The sequence below is a fragment of the Cimex lectularius genome, unplaced genomic scaffold, assembly GCF_000648675.2.
Source record: "Cimex lectularius strain Harlan isolate CLEC.00 unplaced genomic scaffold, Clec_2.1 scaffold46, whole genome shotgun sequence".
Taxonomy (NCBI): Eukaryota; Metazoa; Arthropoda; class Insecta; order Hemiptera; family Cimicidae; genus Cimex; species Cimex lectularius.
Genome location: NW_019392654.1, coordinates 384,948 through 406,250, shown reverse-complemented (window position 1 = coordinate 406,250; position 21,303 = coordinate 384,948). Strand labels below are relative to the sequence as shown.

The following is a 21,303-nucleotide window of genomic DNA, read 5'->3' as shown; positions in this document are numbered from 1 at the left end:
AGGTATTTGTTTATTTATTTATTTTTTTTTGTTAGCTTGGTTTGAGAGATATTTGGAAGAACGATATCCGCTGTAAAACGATCTTCCGAATCGATAACGCGGTAGTTCGCTTCCCTTTATCGATCCGAGTCGAGTCAAGAGTCAAGACTCAACTACTCGACCTCAAGTGACATTCGTCCTCCTAACCAGAAAAACAAAATAATAATTATCTAATAATAAAGTTTAATTATCATTCCTTCCCGTTGGAAGGTTGTTAATAATGTGTCATCGTTCCGTCGCCGCGAGGTCGTCCGTACTTTAAAACCGGCCTCCCGAGCCCTGGTCTTCCTCAAAAGTATACAGGAAGTGGCGAGTCTTCCAGGAAGTCGTCTAGCTATGCGTTGATACTTGGTGAGTCCCGGGTGGCATATCCTCGGTGAAAATGTTTCAGAGAACAATAGCCCAAAATGGTCGTGTCGATATGAAAAACGTTTTTATCGGATTTCCTGCCGATAAAAACCGTATATGATAACTGCTTTTTGCCCCCCTGCAAAGCTCAGAATTATGGAATTTGCAAAGGATTTCGAATATTTCAAGTCTTTGACACTGATCAGAAAGTAATATTGTTTGACTTTGCAACCTGTTGCTCTTCTATTCTTCTTAATAATTTATTTTCCGATATCATTTGTCATTCACTTTCCTGTTCTCTTGTCACATTCAGTCTACTAACATAATTATTTCCGCTTTGACATTTCAACATTTCTCTCAGGATCTCATAATCTCAAATATAAATTGATGGGGTGTCATTCGTTTCGATGGGATCTTTCAAACCGTTTTCTGATTGTAGGCATGATGAAAATCTTGAGATGGCGTCGAAGAACGAAAGGAGTAAGGACGAATCGTCAAGGATCAAAGTCAGACTCCCGAACGGGACGTACCAAACCGTCCGATACAATGACTGCGTCGATGTTAAGGTTAGTTAATCAATCCAGTTTTTAATTTTAATCAATTAATTTTGTTTATTTATTGTTAAGACGATAATTTCTGGCGTGACCGGCACGCTCGATGGTACGAGACGTCGGACAGAATGCTATGGCTTGCGCCTCAGGAACTCGTCTGGGGAGGTCTTTTGGCTTCACCAGGATACGAGTATGGGAAAGGTTACCCAGAGGTATAAGGATGCTGATGAATGCTCGTATGAACTCAGGATACGTTTCGTTCCACAGTCACTTGAAGAGTTGTACGATGAGGATAAATTTACTTCATTCCTTTATTTTGACCAGGTGATAATATCTTTATATCCTTTCAAGCATTAACTTGAACTAATTAACAAGATCTATCATTTAGTTGTTACTCTTCACCTCTGTTTTGTGTCACACATTAAAAAGAAAGTCTCTTCTGCGAAGATGGCCCTCAATACTGTTTGGGGCCTTGCGCAAACATGATCCTTCCTTTCAAAAAATATCAGCTTTTTAACTTGGTGGCTAGATCTATTTCCTGGTATGGATTACAAATTTGGAGATTTGAGAATCTAGAAAAATTATTAATCTTTTTCATAAAGAAGTTGTTTGCTTTTTCAATGATCACTCCCAATTTTATATTATTATATTATTAGAAACTAATATAGTCCTGCTGGAGATTTTCACTTTAAAATTGCAGGTCAAGTACTGCCTCAAAATTATAATCCTACCATCATTTTGACTTCTGAGAATATTAACAATTGAATTAATCAATAGGAAATCTTCATGTATCTTTGGATGGAGCAACTGTCCATGTTATTAATTAAAATTGGTGTGAATCATAGGGATAGGGATAAAAGAGGCGGCTAGAAGGCCTACTGCTGCTCGACCTGAATAGATCTATTGTGCTCCCCTGTTAATAATAACTCACTGGCCAGCTTCAGGTTATTAATCAGCCTCCACTGCTTTGCCAGCGGCTCCTTAGTGTAGTATCTTGCTTGTGGTTGATGTCCGAGAGGATCAAAGTCATGATAGCTCAAGTGGTAGAGCAGTGGCGTTTTTAGCCAAAGGTCGTGGGTTCAAATCCCGTGCCACTGACTTTTTTATCTCAACCAATGCCTTACATAAAAAGAATAATTAATTGAAAGAAGTAACTTGGTCAATTGATATAAACGGATTGATCATATTAATTATACTTTTTATCTAAGGTCATGGTTGAGATGGGAAAGCCAGTATCACAAACTGGATTTGAACTCACTACCTTCTGCTAAAAAAAGGAAAATTTGTAGGTTGAGATGAAGAGTTGGTGTCTGAGTTTTCGAAGTATTAGAACACCTACGTATTTAGCTAAAGGTTGTGGGTTTGAATCCCCATATGACACTAGCTTTTTCATCTCAGACATAGTCTACTAAATATGTGTATGGATTAATATATTAACTAACTATAATAATATCTTAACTAATTGACAAGATGAAATATGTAGTTTGGGTTTTTCTATCAACCCATTACCTGCACCCATTATCCTCATGTTTCAACATTAAGTCTCTAGTCTTCATTAATATGTTTGTTTCTATTAGTTGTGCCCTTTTATAATGTTTTGACACTTCATTAGGAGATATTAAAAGATATTTTTAATTAATTAATTTTTTAGTTGAGATAAAATAGTCAATGGCACGAGCGGGATACAAATTTTTAATTAATAATAAGGTCTCCTGCAAATTGGTTTCTCCAATAATATCATGATATAGGCAGCATTTTCAAATCCCGATTACATTAAAAGAATGTCATTTATTTGAGTGTAAAAATTGGTGCATTATATTTATTAAATGATAGTAATCATCATAGTAAAAGATTAATTATTTATATTTTTGAAAGTTAGATTGGAATAATTCACTAGATATTTAGAAACACTGAAAACAATTTTTAATATTCATACTCATTATTTAGATTACTTGATTCATTAATAATGGCCCAACATATTTTTTAAGGTGAGATTTGATTACTTGGAAAGCGCTGAGGCCTCTAAGATTGAGCTGGACCTGGCTGTTACATTGGCTTGTTTATGCATCCGACACCACTTCCGCGATGTACCAGGAATGAGCCTGGAGAAAAAATCCAACTTGGAGTACCTCGAGAAAGAGTTGGGCCTTCGTAGATTTTTCCCACAGAAGATACTTGACACTCAGAAATCGAAAACGCTTAGGAAGCTACTCCAGGCAAACTATAAGAAGATTGGACAGTCGACGGAAAAAGAATACCTTACGCATTTTTTTCGAGCCATGCTCGGTGTTTTCCGTTATGACGAGGAGCGATTTCAATGTTCTTTAGGGGTAAAAAGTCGCATAATTCCATTCTAATCTTTGTGTTACTATTGTTTAATGGTTTGTTGTTTAGTCTGGATGGTCTATTCCTGTCGAACTGGTTGTTGGTCCTAATTCAGGAATCGCCTATATTAACCACCGTTCTACTACAGTAAGTAATAAAACTTAAGTTTACATTTAATTAACTATTATTGATACCAAATTACAAATACATTTTTTTAAATTACAGCCAGTAAAAATGGCAGATTTTGGAAAAGTTGAGAATCTTCAAACACTCTATTCCGACTGTACTTCCCATCCAAAGGCGCTTGTGCGACTTGCTGTTTCGGAAACAAGCGATCCGCTCACTATAACTTTCTCATCGCTTGCTGAGGCTGAATCACTTGCACACCTGCTAGACGGCTATTGGCGGCTCTCTGACACTTCGAAACTGAATCCAGACAAGAAGAAGAAAGACTTTATTTGGGACCGAACTGGTATTTTTCTTTCATTATTCCCTACTCTAATAATAATTTAATGTTCAATTTATAAAAGAATTCAGATCTATTTCACCTTTCTTTCTTTTAAAAAAGCTGCCGTTTGGAAACGATTTCCTTGTCATTGTGTTCAGAAAGGTAAATGTTAATTGATCAATACAAATGAATGTTTGAATTTTGGAATTTGCCTTGTATCCTTGTCATATAATTGTGTACCGTTATAATTGTATTGACTTTGTATTTTTACAGATTTAAAGAAGTCAAAAGAGAAGGATGGAAAGACGAAAAGTATTACATCTGAAGACTATGCCGAAATAGCTGATGAGGATGGGGATTATTCTACTCCCGGAGGTAAAGATAAGCACATTACAATTTAATTAACGTTAATAATTTAAATTATTTAATTGTTTACACACACTACCAATATTTAATCTTTAAAAAAAGTATTAAGTTACATTTTTAAAAGTAGATATTTAAAAACTACACTTAATAAATAAAGTAAAATAGTTGCAGTTTCGTAAATTGTATTTTGTGTTTTAACAGCTAAAAACTATGAGCTTCGACGCAGTCAAATTGAGCTGGGAGAAATAATCGGGGAGGGTCAGTTTGGTGATGTACACCGTGGTACCTGTACCACAGCTAAGAATACCAAAATACAAGTGGCAGTAAAAACCTGCAAGCCAGATGCTGATATGACTATCACAGAAGTTTTTCTAGAGGAAGCTTGTAAGTGCTTTAATTAAGTTCGAATTAATTGTTTTTTGTGTGGTGTTAATTGTTTTTGTTGACTCTGTTATGTAAGCATGATGAAAGACCTGGGATTTAATTTTGAATTAACTGTTCTTTAAATCAAATTGGATTTTTAATCTCAAATAAAGCTATTAAAGTATTAGGTTTTATACACAGGAATACCAAGCATTTTTCTGGTATAAATTGTGCCAAATTACTCTATTGCTCCCTGGTTTGCTCTCCAAAGGACTATGGATTATACTATATTACACTGAATTATCCTATAGGATACATAAATTTATTGTAAAATGTGCTACATAGGTTCCTGAAACTTTTAATCATAGCATAAAGATCATAGCAAGAAGTCCCTTCCCCCAAGACTCTCTAAAACAATGTATAATCTCCACACTATTAAAAATAGGTGGATCATCCTGCCCACTAAAGTTAGGCTCCAGGGGATTGCAACAACTAGGTCACTTCAGCTCACAACAAATGCAGTTTTTTAATCCAGACACATTTACAATTCAATTCTTGTTAAATACATTATTTCCTACCATTCAATCAAGTAAGGCAAAACATTGACTTGTTTAATTTTGTACTTAAAAATTTTCTTCATTTTAAGTGAGCCACACTTCGCACTCACATATTTTCTCCACTTACAGAAAAACATTTAATCCTGGATATATTTTTGGACTGTAAATTCGGAAAATTCACCAACATACCCACATAAAGAAAATGTAAACTATTTTTTGTGAACAAAAAAAAAATCATATTTGAATTTTAATTTATCATTAATGAGCTCAAATTCGCAAATTGTATTAACTCTATGCTCATGCCCATTTATCAGTAATGCTTGTTAGCATGTACATTCTTAGAGCTATAAGATTTAATGATTATAATATTCTCAAATGTAGCCATAACAAGTTGCAGGATTCACGACAGAAAAATACTGTGAAATTTCTCAGTTTTGTCCATGTGTTCAAAACAACCCAGTGAGGATAGGCTGACCAAAGTTAACTATGAGTAATGACTTAATTACATAAATTGTACTTATTATTTCACAATTCTCTTTTACTACATTTTTTAATCAAATACGTAACATTCTAGATATATGTATTAGATATAAAAAAGGTTTGTGTCCCTGCTCAGGCGCTAATTTGTTACCGGGTTCCTCCTCAGACTGTTGACAATCCACCTGGTCACCTGGGGCTCAGTGAAGATTTTTTTTCGTGGCCACTTTGTCTCCAAAAATAAAATAATCAAGTGCCACATTGTTTTTCCTTTCCTTTTTGGGAAACAGTGAACCCTTGGGGTGAAACAAGAACAACACACAGCAAACAAACAAGGAAAAATAAAATATCAATCCCTCTGTATTGTGAATAAAATGGAAAACAAAAAGGAAATAAAACATGTTCTCTTCTACAATAATAAAAAAGAAAAAGAAACAGGAAACAAAATTGCATAAAAGAAAAGTTAGAACCTCGTCCTGGCCCTTTTCCTTCTCTTCCAGGGCGGTTCTTCTCTCGCCCCTGCAAACTCTGCTCCATGTCAATAAAATAAATCCAAAATAATTAAACAAAAACACAATAAAGTCCTTTTTCACCTTTCAACCCATTCAAGCTCTAGCTTGGCCTGTAGGTTTATTCTTCTTTCTCACATTTTCACACATATGAGCTGAACTGTGCTCCACTTAACGTAGCAATACTCTGCAATAAAGATAGGCTTTAACTTTTATATATACATTTTAAGCACACACTATCGGTTTATATATATATNAAAATTGTCACCTCATTTTCGTAATTATATTTTTGCAATATTATTATTATTGTATTTTTGTAAATTTATATAAGCTCAAATCTGCACAGTATGCACACACACGCGCGTGCACACACACACACACACACACACACACACACACGTGTGTACAGAATTGTATGTGTAATTTACAATAAATTACTGGCAGGCAGCAAGAATCACCCACCCTGGGTGTTGTTAGACTGAGTTCAGATCTCAGTCTTATCTGTCCCACTGCCAAGGTTTGGCTCCAGGAGCAGTCCATCAACAATTTAACCCCTAACTCTTGCAGTTTTTAAATCTACACACTCATACTTTCCTATTTACATATCATTCATAGTTGAGTGTTGGAGTACTTGATATTCCTCCATCAATCCCTTACATATATTATTATTGCTAATTTTATTATTTACTTTATAAACTGCTCAAAAATGAATAGGGATATTGCCAATTTTGAAGTATGTACTTTCCCCAGCATTTTTATTTTATTTTTATTATAAATTGCATTAAAATTTATTAGATCCCATACTAGCAGATCCCACAAACTATTATGAATCGTTTGTGTTTTGCGTTGCCCACACATCTTGTACTTCATTTAGGATCTGGCGAGCACTATGAAAAGGTCTGTTGTGCAGAAATGACAATATTTCTGTCCTCCCTAAGCGTCGTAATGTGTTGAGATGCACTACCAGGCCTCCTATTGCACTTCAAGTCTCTCAGAATTTGGCTAGAGCCCGAGAGACAAACTGCCTCTGTGATATCCACTTGCCGGTGACTTCGATGGCTCATTCTCACAATAACATTACAAACTTCTGGTTCAAGATGATGTCTTTCCATGGTTAAAGAAGAGAGTACAACTGGATTACAATGAAGAAAAGACAAGAAAAGGTGTTTGTTTAAAAACTGAGTAATCTTCATGTTTACTATTCTTAAGTAATCCATTATTAAAAATAAGGATTAACATTTGTTGGTATTTTTTATTTTGTTTATTCGACTAACAAGAATATATCGAATTAAAATTAATAGAATAAAAATAAATTACAAATATCCCTATTCATTTTTGAGCAATTTATTTACAGTTATTACTACAGTGGTAACTTGAAATACGAGTCAATAATGTGTTTATAATGAATAAATACATACGTATAAACATATGTACATATAAAGGAGGATCTTTAGAAATAAACTGATTTGGTGGAGCCAATTATCCTATATGTACATAGTACAAATTAAATGCTTCATTCATTTTACTTTTGCATAACAATTATACAAAATAGCAATGAATTATACTTTAAAAAAATTAAATAACTGTTAGACTGATCAAAAACAAACCAGGAAAAGAAAATGTTTAAAAAAAACTCAACTGAATGCTTCTGTGGTGGGGTAAACGTGAACTGAACAAGCAAGTGAGCGGGAATCGTGAGCGATGTGGCAGTTGATCAACACCATAGCAGGCTTGTCTTTTAAAATCTGACCCATCGTTGGAGACAAAATTTCAACTTATTGGCAGCTCGTATCCAAAAATTTATATGTTGAGCACTCGTATCTCAAGGTACCACTGTATTTCTGTAATGGACTTATGTCCGCATATCATCAACTTAAATAACATAAATAATTTTATTGAAGCACATTATATATTTTAATTTTCTTTTTGAAGATGTGATGCAGCAATTCGACCATAAACACATCATCAAACTGATAGGAGTGTGTACTGAAAATCCTGTTTGTATTGTTATGGAGCTCGCTAAGCTCGGTGAACTAAGGGCATACTTGAATGACAATAAATCGACTCTTGGATTGTCAACCCTCCTTCTGTACATCTATCAGCTCAGCACGGCACTGAGCTATTTGGAGTCGAAGAAGTTTGTCCATCGAGACATCGCAGCCCGCAATGTACTCGTTGCTTCTGAAGATTGTGTCAAGCTTGGCGATTTCGGGCTGTCGCGATGGGTAGAAGATCAGAGTTACTATAAGGCATCAAGAATGAAGCTGCCAATAAAATGGATGTCACCGGAAAGCATAAACTTTCGACGATTTACTACTGCAAGTGATGTATGGATGTTCGGTAAGTTCTTAAAGTAAATTTAAAAAAATGAAGTTATCAATATTATTATTCCTATATTATTCTGTTTTTTAAATGTATGTCAACCTAAATTACTTTTTTATAGGTGTTTGTATGTGGGAGATTCTCAGTCTTGGCATCAAGCCTTTCCAAGGTGTCCGAAATAACGAGGTGATTGGAAAACTTGACAATGGAGAACGTCTTGGACTTCCACAAGGATGCCCTCCACGGCTTTATAGTCTTATGGTGCAGTGCTGGCAGTACGAGCCATCAAAAAGGCCGAAAGCAAATCAGCTCAAGAACAGTCTTTAGTGAGTATATTGTTCAAGAGTCTGAATACAAATTTTCCTCTTGTTATACTTGAAATCTTAATCATTTTACAAATCCAACAGTGTCCAATAGCATTTTTCATTAAATAATTAATAAAATTAGGAAAGTTCTTGTCTTTTTGGTGCAGTGACTATGCTCTCCAGCTTACATTTGTGAGGGTCAGTTTCAATTATATGATTGATTTTTCTTTTGAAACATATAGAGAAGACTATCCAATAAAAATTTGCCTTCACATATGCGCCCAGCTATGTAGGCTTGTTAAAACAATGCTTTATCACATCAAACTAAAAGTAAAGAGAATGTTTAATAAAATAAAACATAATAACAAAATTAGAAATTAAATTAAAAATTGAAAATGTACTCCTTTAAGTAAAAGAAAAAAAATGTATTTATTTTTTAAAATAAAATTTTTAACTTCGGCGAAAAATTATAATTTTGAAATTATTGTCTTTGACAAAAATCAAGGTTAAAATGCATCATTCAAAAGGCACCTCGTGTAGACTTGAATTTCCAGGATCCTAGGTTTGCCGTTCCAAGATGGCCGCAAAATGTCTTCTTGCTGTTCAGTTGTTACCACTTATTAACTGGACCTCTGATTGACATATATTTCGAAAACGCCTCACTACATCGGCGGAGTTTGTTTATCCTGTATATCCCCTCTTTCCTCCCACATCAATCCTTACTCAGGGGAGACAATTCCAAAAAAAAATGGATAACAACGCCATAGGGAAAATCCAATTTCAAAATTTGGTGAAATCGTCGCACATTGTAATTATACTATGTACTTTATGGTATATTGTTCCTTAAATGGTCTGCCTCCTCAAAACATTGTATAGAATAGTTGCTCTCATACATGCTGAAATCTTCTGTGAAATCTTTAAGGTATTGCATAGATAATTTCCCATGTCAATTCCAAGTAAAATAATTAATGTATGTACATAATTACACATAATTACTTACACACATTCTTATGAGTCTTAAATAAGACATATCTTCCATGTAAAACAAATGTGTGGACCCATTTAACCATGCTAACAGATTTCTTATGCATACCGTAGGTATGTTACTATGATACCTCAAGGTTGCATTTTAACTTACTCCATCAATGCTGTCTTTGTAACACAAATATATGTACATAGACACGTCCATGCTAAAGAGCTGACCTTACCATAATACAAGGCTTTGGTTCTTCCCACAAAGTAGTGTTTACTTTAGCACATTCGTTACAACACTGATTTGTAAAGATTCTAATTTAATCTAAAAATTTTATTAAAATTTTTTTCCCAAAAAAGTCAAATTGAAAAACAATTTTCATAGAAATGTGGTCAGTGTGATACTAAAGGCCTGTGAGGCTATGAGCCTGTGACACCTATTCAGTTCCAAAAATACCCCCAACAAGCTTCTAAAGCAGGGGTTTTCTAACAAGTTGTCCGGAAAATAAAGCAGGTTTATGGTTATAAAATAAAAACAACATGATTTTAAACATTTTTTATTAATTAAAATTTTGTACTCTCTGTCACTCTCAATATACTTCTCCCAACGTGATGGTAACTTTTCTACACCCTCTGAATAGAATTTTGAGTCTTTATTATTAACAAATTCTGTAAACGCATTTTCTAACAACTTTTGTCAATAATTTTTTTTTTTTTTAATAGTATGAAATTGTTGGCCAGGAGTCTGAAAAAATGGTAGTCAGAAGGCAAGAGGTCTGGAGAATAGGGAGGGTAAGGCATAACCTCAAAACCAAGATGCAATAGTTTTTGTTGGGCCAAGCGTTGTCGTGTAACAGAATCGGCCTTTTCCTATTGACCAAAGATGGTTTCAGTAATGCTAATTTCTTGTGCATTGGTTATTCGGAAATTGTGAGATGCGGTCTGGTGTAATGTAGGTTTCAGAAAAACATTTTTTTTATTGCCAGTGTTTCAATTTTTATTGAGATCAGCTTCAGGGCTCAAAGTGTTTGTTTTCTGCATAATCGTTCCATTCTTGCATGTTGTGTTGAGAGTGCCCTGGTGGTCTTTGTAACACAAATATATGTACATAAACACGTCCATGCCAAAGAGCTGACCTTACCAAAATACAAGGCTTCTTCCCACAAAGTAGTGTTTACTTTAGCACATTCGTTACAACACTGATTTGTAAAGATTCTAATTTAATCTAAAAATTTTATTAAAATTTTTTTCCCCAAAAAAGTCAAATTTTTTGCTTAACTTTGAGAGCAATACATTTTGTTATCCATTGTTTTGCCAGTATTCAAGAAGCAGTAGTAAATTAACTAAAATGAAGCGCACCTAGGAGTTACTGCCACTGTTTTTGATGAGTTGGAGCTTTGGAAAATGTGGTGCTGTTTCTCCTTTGTAGAGCCACTGTCCAGAACATATGCTGTTATAGTACAGAATCGAAAAGGTTTCTGTGTTAGCAAAGAAGTTGTCAAATTTCATAACGATTATTTATTTTATTTATTTATTTTTTTGGTGGTCGTTTAATGCATGAGGAACCCCACTTTCGAGCTTTTTCACCTTTCCAATTCACTTAAGGTGGTTAGCGATGGTCAATTTACTAACTGAAAGATACTCTGCAAGTTCTCAAACAGTTCTGGGATTTTCTTTGTCTTCAAGGCTAAAGTTTTCCTCTAGAACTTTTTTTAAACCATCTCTGAATGGTGCTCTCATTCACAGTGCCATTGTGTCAGACTTCATTAATGTTTCTAGCCGTTTCAACACTGTTTCGACCAAGTTTAAACTGAAAATCACATGATGACATCTTTAATTTAGTAAAGACTAAATTATTCTGAAATAACAAAATGTTACTGAGTTAACATAGGTCTAAGGTTATATAGAGAGGGTAATTGAAAGGAAACATGAAAACTTGCATTATTTTCCAGAAAATGCAATATAAAAGGTGAATCATTCTTGAACGATGTCCATATATGGGAAAGAGTTTAGTTCAGAACGACGGCTGTAATGAACATGTTAAAAATAGTGTACAAAAGAGTTGGGTTTTGATGTCTTGCTTTATGGGCTTTGTCATGTTTCCATAGGCAAGCTGGAACTGTTGACATAAAATCATTGTTACTATCATTCAAGTATTTACCGTGCCATCTATCTCGAAATTGTCAGCATCAACATGTTTTCCTTGATGTAAGCTTGCTTTTCCAAATAACATTATCTTGATGATGTCAGTTTTTTAAACACAAGATTATTTAAAAAATGGTTTGTTTTTTCTTATGAAATTTATTTGTTACATTTCAGTGAAATCATGATGGAAGAAAAAAATCAGCAACAAGAAACGCTTAAGAGGGAAAACAGGCGTGTACAAGCAATGTCTTGGGGTTAGTTACTTATATTAAGTGTATACTACATACATAATCTAAAGTCAACCCGATATCTGTGAGAATTGTTTAAACAATTTTCTTCTTTTAAACCAGGCTCTTCTGTATCTGACGACAAGAAGGAAGGTGGTTTGACATACATAGTTGCACAAGATCCACAGGTCCTGGCGCAGCTAATGCGTGAGTCTGAAGTGACTAAAAGGCTCAATCCAACCCTCTACACTCAAGCGGCCTCCCCTTTCAACGTCCTTGCGGTAGAGATTACGAAAAGAGATGAAGGCTACGATAAAAACACAGTAATCAAAAATTAAGAGGAGAAAGCACAGTAGAGATGATTGATGACTGGAAAACCATAAAAAGCACTTTGAATGCTTGTGCACGCATTTTATTTATTTTAAATAATAATAATAATATAACTATATTATGCTTGCTTCATTTCAATATTTAATGAGGTCTTATTTTTACTAATTGTGCACTTGCTGTATTATAAATATTTTAATTATTATTTTTTATTATTTATACAATTATTTATATTTTTTATTATCTTTTTTTTTAGAATTTTGCTATGCTTGTATACTTTAATAGATTGCTAGCATTTACACAAATGTATATACAACCTCAATGTAATTTTTTTAAAAATATTGTTTAATTTGCCTGCTCTGTTTTGTTGTAGCCTTTGTATTTTATATTTTATTTTAAGTTTACCTTTTGTATATTTTAAGTTAAAAAATATTATTTTTGCATGTTAGATATTTGCACAAATGATTAAAAAAAAAAAAAATGAAATTACAAAATTTTTATTTATGTATTTCAATTCCAGGGCAGTTCATCTTCTTCAGGACTTTACGGCGATCTTCTAGCCGTTGAACGAGGCGTTATTACACCGAGCGCTGAAAGCGAACAGGAAGAAATAGAGAAGAAGATGAGAGAACAGCTACGAGAGGCAGAAGAAGATTCGAGGTGGCTTGTTGAGGGCGAGAACAATCTGAAGAAACGCCTTTCCATAGCAACATCTCTATCAGATGAATCGAATGAAGGCGCATCTAACTCAGACTCACTTACAAGGAGTAAGAAACCAGAGCAAGTTGTTAGGCTTAAGGTAAGAATTTAAAAATTCTTCTCAGTCAAACTTCCCATAAGATAAGATACCCCTTGGGAATGAGATTTTGTCCATTTATTGAAAAATTAAGTACATTAAGTTGAAGTAAAAAAATTACATTTTCACTGTTTCTCTAATTTTCTCTTTTTTGTGGATTCAAGAATGACTTTTTCTCTGATAAAATTAATCTTTCTTGTCACACTCATATCCAAATCAATTTGTCATAATTACAATCTGAGAACTGACCAGGAAGAACTGTAGGTGGCAGCAGCCAAATATTCTCTCTGTATCAGCTTGCATTTCTCTAAATGATAGGAAACTAGGGGAAGGTGGAAGGAAATCTTCAACATTGATTTGAATTCTGTCTTTTGTGTACACGCACAACAACAAAATCTTAATCCTAATCTTAATCAATTTAGAAAGTCACAACTCTAAATCTGGGATGATGAGTCTATTAACAAAGGGATTTATCCCAAACGAGATGCTCACGATGATTAGCATTCAACAGCATCCTTAGCAACTTTCAGGTTTCTTGACTTGCAATGGGTTACAACAGCTGGTCCTTGCTGGCTGAGTCTAAGGCCTAGTACGCATTGGGATTCTTTGAGTCGACTCTTTGAATCTCGGAGAGTCTCGGCTGCGTCTAGCCTGAGTCCGGGCTGCCCCGACTCATTATTGTGATGAATCTGGTGTGATGCGGGCTAGCATTTTCGGACTCTTGAATCCCATCCGATGTGGGATTCTTTGACTCAATGTTGTGCAACATTTGCCAGTGCAGACGTGAATTGGAACAAGAGCTCTTGCTTCATTGTTTAGTTGAAGTTTTAGTGAGTGTTTTCTTGAAAATTTGGATACTGTCTTGTATTAAAGGTATGTTGTGGAGTACCGGAGTTGACTTTACAGTTTATTGAAGACATACATTCCCATCAGTGTTTGTAGGATGTATCATTCATGGAATAGAGAAATCGGGAATTGAAAAGCCAAACATTGAACGGATTAACACAAAAATTCAGTGTTTCCACCGCCGAAATTGAAAAAAAAAAAAAATGCACACTTTCAAATGACAGTTTTTTAATGCACTTCCAATTGGATCCACTACGTACAATGCAAAAAAGAGCAAGGGAAATTCCTGAGAGCTAGTTCCTCCGTCATTTTCACAGGCACTTATGAATGTGAACTGAATCATGGTCTGGACACGGTTCTTTGTCGCGGAGCAGAGTCGGGGCTACATCGCAACAATGAATCTACGCAGCCCCGACTCTGCCCCACAACCTGAATCGATTCAAAGAATCTCAGTGCGTACTAGGCTTAAGACTGAGTGTGCTGCCTCTGTTCTGGATCGACTCTTAGAGTTGACTATCTGGGGGTGAGTCTGTGATCTTGACTGAGGACAGTTTTCTGAGGTGACTGCCTGGTGAATTGACTGGCTTTCAAATTCCAAATCATCCCTTTGTATACCAGTTTCTCTATTGCTGGAGTAGGGGTGGAAGGAAATTCAAAAATCAGGGGAGTTCCCACTCCACTGGGTAGACTACCAAAGGCAGGTGTCACACACCTGATTGTTCGACCCCAATTTATGATGCCCCACATTGCTGTATATTTTTAGCCTTATGACAACCTTTCAGCACTAAATAACTCTACATCCAACTACTATTGCAACTTCATGTTTTCTAGATTCGTGGGAAACATCAGGTCTCTCCCATATGGATCTGTGTCACCCTTCGATGTTCTTATTTGTTTGTCCAACTGTTTAATTATTGCAAGGCTATTTCTTTGACACCCTTCGACCACCTGCTGAACTATTGCAGTGTTAGGTTTTCCAGATTTATGGGGGGGGGTCATCACGTTGATCCTGTCTAGGTGATTGCCCCTTCCTATTTACTGCCTTTTTTTCTATGGTTTTGTGTGTAAGTGTGTGTGTTCTTACTTTTACAACTAGAACATATTCTAAGATGGCAACCAGCTTACAGAGTCAAAAGTGAGAGGGTTTACGTTGTGAGATTCCTGCAACATCCTTAAATTCTGTTCTTCTTTCTGTTGTATGTTCATAAGTTACTATTTCATTGAAAAATATGTTGTTATAGTGTTTGTATCCATTTATTATAATGTTATTAGAAGTACTTTTCTTGAGAAAGGAAATGAGTAACACGTTGAAAAATAAAGTTGTTGGTCATGATGGATGTTCTACTGTTAGAAGCGTCTGTTTGTGGATGTACATTTTAGTTTGAAATAGCTGCTTATTTTTTTTTCTTTTCTTGTAGAAAATGGAGCCAAAACCAACTGCAGATCTTGATAGGACAAATGATAAAGTTTACGAGTGCACAAAAAATGTGGTGAAAGCCGTTATGGCCCTTAGTCAAGGTCAGTGCAAAATTAAAATTGAACGTCTTTTATTTCTCTTTAGATGTCACTGTTTTTTATTAACTCTGTTAAAATTTACATATTTTAGTTAAAGTTGTGCAACAGAGCACACAGCATCTTCAAAATAAAAATTTAAAATATTGTAATATAAGAATTTTTAAACTATGATGTTGCAGGAGTCCAAGATGGCCATACTGATGTTTATCTCAGCCTTGTGAGAAAAGTCGGCATGGAGCTGCGATCACTTCTCACAAGTGTGGACGTTCTTGTTGAAATATTTCCGGAATCTGCAATAAGGGAGGTTGAAATGGCACACCAGGTCCTCGGGAAAGATATGTCTGAGCTAATTAACGCCATGAAGCTAGCACAGCATTATTCAACCAACACACTTGACTGTTATCGCAAGTGAGTGAAAAAAAAGTTTAATTTAAATGCTGAGCGCAATAAATATTAGATCTTTAAATTTGAAGTAGCGATTGTTTCTCCTGATTATATCAGTTTTCTCTTTTAGTTTTTAAAGAATTGTCTATTGTCTAACATATTTTTAATTAATTAATTATATTTTTTTCAAGGGGAATGCTCTGTGCTGCACATGTTCTTGCCATGGACGCCAAAAATCTTTTAGATGTTGTAGACCGAATTAGGCTGGAGCATGAGCAGGTCGATGCTCTAATAAGTGCAAAGCATGAGGCCAAAGAACCTCAAAAATGAGTCATAATGATGAAGACAAAGAGAAAGAAAGCTTTTGTTACCTGATTTACTTTGTAAAATGTTATTTAAAAATTTTTCTTCTTTTTCTTTATTTCTTTTGTTATGTAATATTATATATATAAATTATGTTGCTCCTATCTAATTATATTTTCTTTTATTTGTACATATTTTAAATTTTGATAAATAACAAATGAAAATATGATTATGGCATTGTATTATTAATTTTATATTTCTATTAAAAGTGATTTGTAAATTTTTTTCCTTGTACTGAGACTCATTTTTATTTAGTCTGATTTTATAGATTTGATAATTTGTATATTTTATTGTGCGTAAAAAAATATATATTTAAGAATGTAGAAGTGAAATATTTTATTGTCCTTTATAGAAATATTTCAGCCATTTTTCTATCAACAACTGGGGTCAAAATGAATTTGAATGTGAACTCTCATCCTCATGTCACAGTGGTCCCTGGGACAGGTGGCTGGGATCGTGTACCGCACATGGTACCGCTTTTCCCTTGCATTCAACGCACGTTTGTTTTCATGCAAAATCCAACACACTTTTGCCTATGAGATTTCTTTGGGGATGATTGTTTTACTTTTTAACTTTTACAACAATAATTTATTTTTTTATTTTAAGGCTTATCTCAGTTCAAGTCCTTTTTTTACAATTAATATCAACTGTTAATGTGCTTATAGCTATTGTATTAGGTTTTCTCTTACATTCTCTGACATCTTATTCATGTCATGTGACCGCAATCCATATATCCTTTTGTTAGGTGACTGCTGACGGGGGACCACTTGGCATTATTGGATGTAACCCAAGGACCACTAATGTATTTTGAAAAAATTGTTACAGTTGTTTAGGAAACAAGAAAAGATCTATGCTTTAGTTCATTTATACCCTAAGGATACTAGAAAAAAAATTGTATGGCACAAGTGTTAATAAAAAGCATTACTTTAATTAATTGTTCTTTTTATCTAAGGTTTTTGGTTTAGATGAAAAATTAGTGACACAAGCGGGATTCGAAGCCTTATTGTGAGTACTGTACCTTATTGAGCTGAAGGTCGTGGGTTCGAATCCCACTCATGACACTAAATTTTCATCTCAATCAAAAACCTTAGATAAAAAGAAAAAGAATAACTATTAGAAAATGAAATTTTGTTTTTGCTATAATAAATCAACTCCAAGAGTTAAAATAATTTAAGACATTTTATTAGTGGATTTTCTTTAAATTTATTGTTTTTTCGTTTCTTCCTTCAGGTTGCTGGATTTTAATTATTTTAATATAGAAGATTTACTAACTGCATGACCCTGGTGGCGGGGGGGGGAATGCATTTTCTAAAGGAAACTCACTGATTTTTCATTCTTCTCTGCGTTTTGATATGTTTTAATGTGAAAAATCACCTTCGAATACATGTTAATATAATTTTAACATACCTTCCTAGTAAATACTCATTTTCAAGAATACAAAGTGTAATGAGTGGAAAATTCCAGTAGAATGTAAACGAATTTTTTTAAATAATAAAATGCTGGAATAAGCGGGACATCGAAGATGGCGAGAAATACTCATCTGGCCAATGTAATTTCTTACTATGTACTTATACAATCCATTTCTACATATGATATTTAATAATTTTGAACTTCATCTATAACAATTGAAAGATTTTAAATAGTTTTGTTTCTTTTTTCTTCAAATCTTTTATAAATTAATAGGCCAATTGTTATTGGCTAGGCCATCAGTCATTTTCAGATAGTTTGTACTATTACTCGAACGTCTCGGCTTTGCTTGTTCTATGCTTGTGGGATTGTGGGTGTTTTATTGTTTTATTTAATGAAAGCTTCAGAACAAAAAGATGAACTAACACCGACAGACCTTAAGGGTTGTGAACGATGCTACTATCATTGCGGTTCAAGTGCGAATGAATTTAAACTTAAATGAGTTGTTACATCAAATAATGATACACATAAAAATAGATAGAAAATCAACATTTAAAAAAATAATAGTAACAAAAAAGGTTGTTGTTAATAAAAAAAAGTTTGTATGAACTTCACTGGTGATTAATCTGACTCCCAATCTCTAAATATTGGGCTATGAAATTGTCTTGGGACGTCTTATCAAGGATTTTAGGGTTGCATATTGATTCCTCCTTGACATAGGAAGCTCATATAAATTAACACGTACCAAAATTAAACAGGGTGTTTTTTTCAATCTGGTGAATTCTAAGAGCCGACACATTCATAAAATTGTATACATTAAGTAATTTTGAATCACTTCTCTCCTATGATCTGGTTTTCTGGGGGAAATAGTACTAGCCCTATTAAGGCCTTTATAATATTTTTTTTTGCATAATGAACGGTGTAAGAATAAGGAACTCTTGTTGAGCTTTTTGTAAATTATTATACATATAGTAATTATTATAAAATAATGACCCTAGCTGGCTAACACATTTATAGAATTGCCATTTTCATTTTGAAAAAATCCTTTTCCCTACTAATTTGGCAATTCATTTTTATAATATTCTTTCGAACAATGGTTTTAGATCGGGCTATAATAATAGTAGATGTCTAATAAATGTGTTTCACACATGGGAATACACATTTTCAATGTTCTCCCTGTTATTATCAAAACGATTAATAGTTTGTCCGGTTTTAAAAGGGTTTTGAAGATAAATTTACAGGGAAAATCGTATTATGATCTAAATTAATTTTTTAGTGCTACCTTATTACGATAATTTTGTAATTATTGTATTAATTTATTTGTAAATCGACGTGTCCATACAATGTATAATATGACAATAAATGTTTCTATTCTATTCTAAGATGGCTGACAGTCCAAACCATCGGGGCTAGAAGACTAGAGGGATCAAAAAAAGATTTCAATGACTATACTTAATCGTAAGAAAACAATTTCTTTTTCATACATCATTAATACATAAAATCCATGTATATAAGATTAACTTGATAAGAAATCAAATAAAATATTTTAAAAAATCAAAAACTAAACTGTTGGTCGTACGGCACAATTTGTCATTTTATTTCACTTCGAGTAGCAGAAACATGCGTGTCGTGTGGCGAAGTCGAAAAGATTTAGGATGTTGTAAGGGGGAGAAGGTCGACGAGTTAAAGTTTATCCGAAGTTCGAAGAACTGAATAGAAATATCTTTGACGAGAACTTAGATGAACTTCGCTGAGCCGCTGTTTAGACGTCTCTCACTGTTTAAGGTGTGAGTGTGTAGGGAGAGAAGCATATTATTTCATAGAATCTGCACTTTATTGGGATGAAAAATGAAAGATTGTCCAAACAGATCTCGTCTAGTTGTACCATTTCAAAAGATATTTTATATAAGGATTACAGAAGAAAAATCACTTATCAAATGGTGAATTCAATCACCAGGAGTGAATACGGAAATCCAGTGAACAAAGTTCTTTGCTGTTACAAGGAATAGAAATTCTTCTATGACAACGCAAGCGTCAAGTTTCGTTGGTGACGCTGCAAAAATTGTTGCTCTAGGGCTTTGGCATTCTAGCTCATTCAGCGTATTCACCAACAATGCACCGTGTGATCACAATCATCACGGCGTTGTTTGAATTGTGCGGGGTTAAAAAAAAACAGAAATTTATTTAAAAAATTTTAATTTCTAAAAACTAACAAGAAAGAACACTGCTGCATATGTTAGGACTTTTTTTTCTGCTTGTTCAGAGTGTACTTACTTTATTAACACATGCCTTAAAGCCAATGGTGATTTAATTAAGGTTTAACAGAAATAAATTAACAAATATGCCAATTCGACCGAAATGCAGTTTATAGATTTAAGAGGTATAAAAACCGAGAATAAGAATGAGAAAGAATGTTCATATTAGATAAATAGATAGTAGAAAGCAAGAGATGGAGAAAGGGAGAAAGGGAAATGGAGAGGGGGGGAGAGAGAGAGAGAGAAAGAGAGAGAGAGAGAGAGAGAGAGAGAGAGAGAGAGTGAGAGAGTGAGAGAGAGAGAGTGAGAGAGAGAGAGAGAGAAAGAGAGAGAGAGAGAGAGAGAGAGAGAGAGAGAGAGTGAGAGAGAGAGTGAGAGAGTGAGAGAGAGAGAGAGTGAGAGAGAGAGAGAGAGAGATGTAAAGAATTAAGAAAGACAGCTCATTCACTTTCTATCAGACTCAATCACTTAATAAATTTCTCAAGAGTAGTATAAGAACGATTATCTGCGGCTTTGACCGTGTAAACAATGTAAAAGACAGTAGGTTCGTGGAAATTAGTTTATCAATTAACTTTTCGAACGATGCGCTATAAAAATAATGTTTACAATAAAAATTGTTTTTACAGGTGAAAGGAATAGGGCCGTTGTTATGATACTTCCGTCTATATTCCTGCATGTCGCCTTGATTTTGAATAACTTCAGCTGAAGAGAAAGGCCTCGAGGTCCACTTGCTCAAGCGTAAGACGATATTCATGATCGTCATCCACCTCTAAGACATTTTTGCACATTGTAATATAAAATAGAATAGTTAAAATACGAGATGCCTTATTTGTAGCATGTTTAATTATATCGGATTATCTACATACGGACTACCGAGTACATATATCGATAGAGGTTGAATTTCAAACATGAGTATCGAAATGGTTATAAAGTTTAAAAATTGTATAATACACAATGTTCTTACTTGTCGCCTGATAATTTGTTATATTTATTTATTTATTTTTTCGCTTCGATTTCTATTCCCAAAGCACGTAATCTTCGATAAGGTCGAAATAGTTGTTATCTGGTTTCTGGCAGGGTTTATGAAAACTTTCGAACCGTTGTTAATGATTAATTTTCAAATTCAAAGGGAATCCCCGATAAGACAAACAATATTAATTTTATTTCTAAAAGTGTTCTTTATCTTATTTCAGCCATTCCTTCATGTTGTTGGATTAACAATATATAAAAAAAGAAAGATGAAAATTCATTTCATTCCCACCATCGGAGCTCCTGAACAGTTGCCTCCAAATGAACTGGGTTGCATTCTTTGGCGGTGATGTGATAATTGCTCTTATGCGGTAATAAGCGAAGGATTTAAAAATAGCTCCACTCCTCCCATATTCATCCATCCATCCCCCATCCCCTCCTCACTATACGAATCCTTAATTCGTTACAGTTTCAAATCCAGAATCAG

The 21,303-nt window shown here is 34.2% G+C and overlaps 1 protein-coding gene across 4 annotated transcripts; it reads left to right on the top strand.

Annotated features, from left to right (window-relative positions):
* The first annotated feature begins 125 nt into the window (after positions 1-125).
* Positions 126-16,280, top strand: LOC106672901 (focal adhesion kinase 1). Of its 4 annotated transcripts, none has more exons than XM_014404703.2 (17): positions 126-390; positions 827-953; positions 1,014-1,262; positions 2,927-3,268; positions 3,333-3,410; positions 3,489-3,735; positions 3,832-3,873; positions 3,985-4,086; positions 4,279-4,461; positions 7,916-8,323; positions 8,427-8,631; positions 11,902-11,981; positions 12,078-12,277; positions 12,802-13,080; positions 15,342-15,441; positions 15,618-15,846; positions 16,014-16,280. In XM_014404703.2, the coding sequence occupies exons 2-17, from the start codon at positions 846-848 to the stop codon at positions 16,150-16,152; spliced, it is 2,991 nt and encodes a 996-aa protein (XP_014260189.1). In that variant the 5' UTR covers positions 126-390; positions 827-845; the 3' UTR covers positions 16,153-16,280. The 4 variants fall into 4 exon arrangements, with proteins under 4 accessions (XP_014260189.1, XP_014260188.2, XP_014260186.2 ...); XM_014404702.2 differs by lacking the exon at positions 126-390 and adding an exon at positions 500-596 and having other exon boundaries at positions 12,078-12,235; XM_014404700.2 differs by lacking the exon at positions 126-390 and adding an exon at positions 500-596.
* Positions 16,281-21,303: the final 5,023 nt, after the last annotated feature.

Bases quoted from the DNA above. Each gene is read 5' to 3' on its own strand.
- LOC106672901 (XM_014404700.2), top strand. From the start codon at position 505: ATGATAACTGCTTTTTGCCCCCCTGCAAAGCTCAGAATTATGGAATTT. The intron at 3,269-3,332 runs GTAAAAAGTCGC...TTTGTTGTTTAG, and splicing joins GATTTCAATGTTCTTTAGGG to TCTGGATGGTCTATTCCTGT. The intron at 8,632-11,901 runs GTGAGTATATTG...GTTACATTTCAG, and splicing joins CAGCTCAAGAACAGTCTTTA to TGAAATCATGATGGAAGAAA.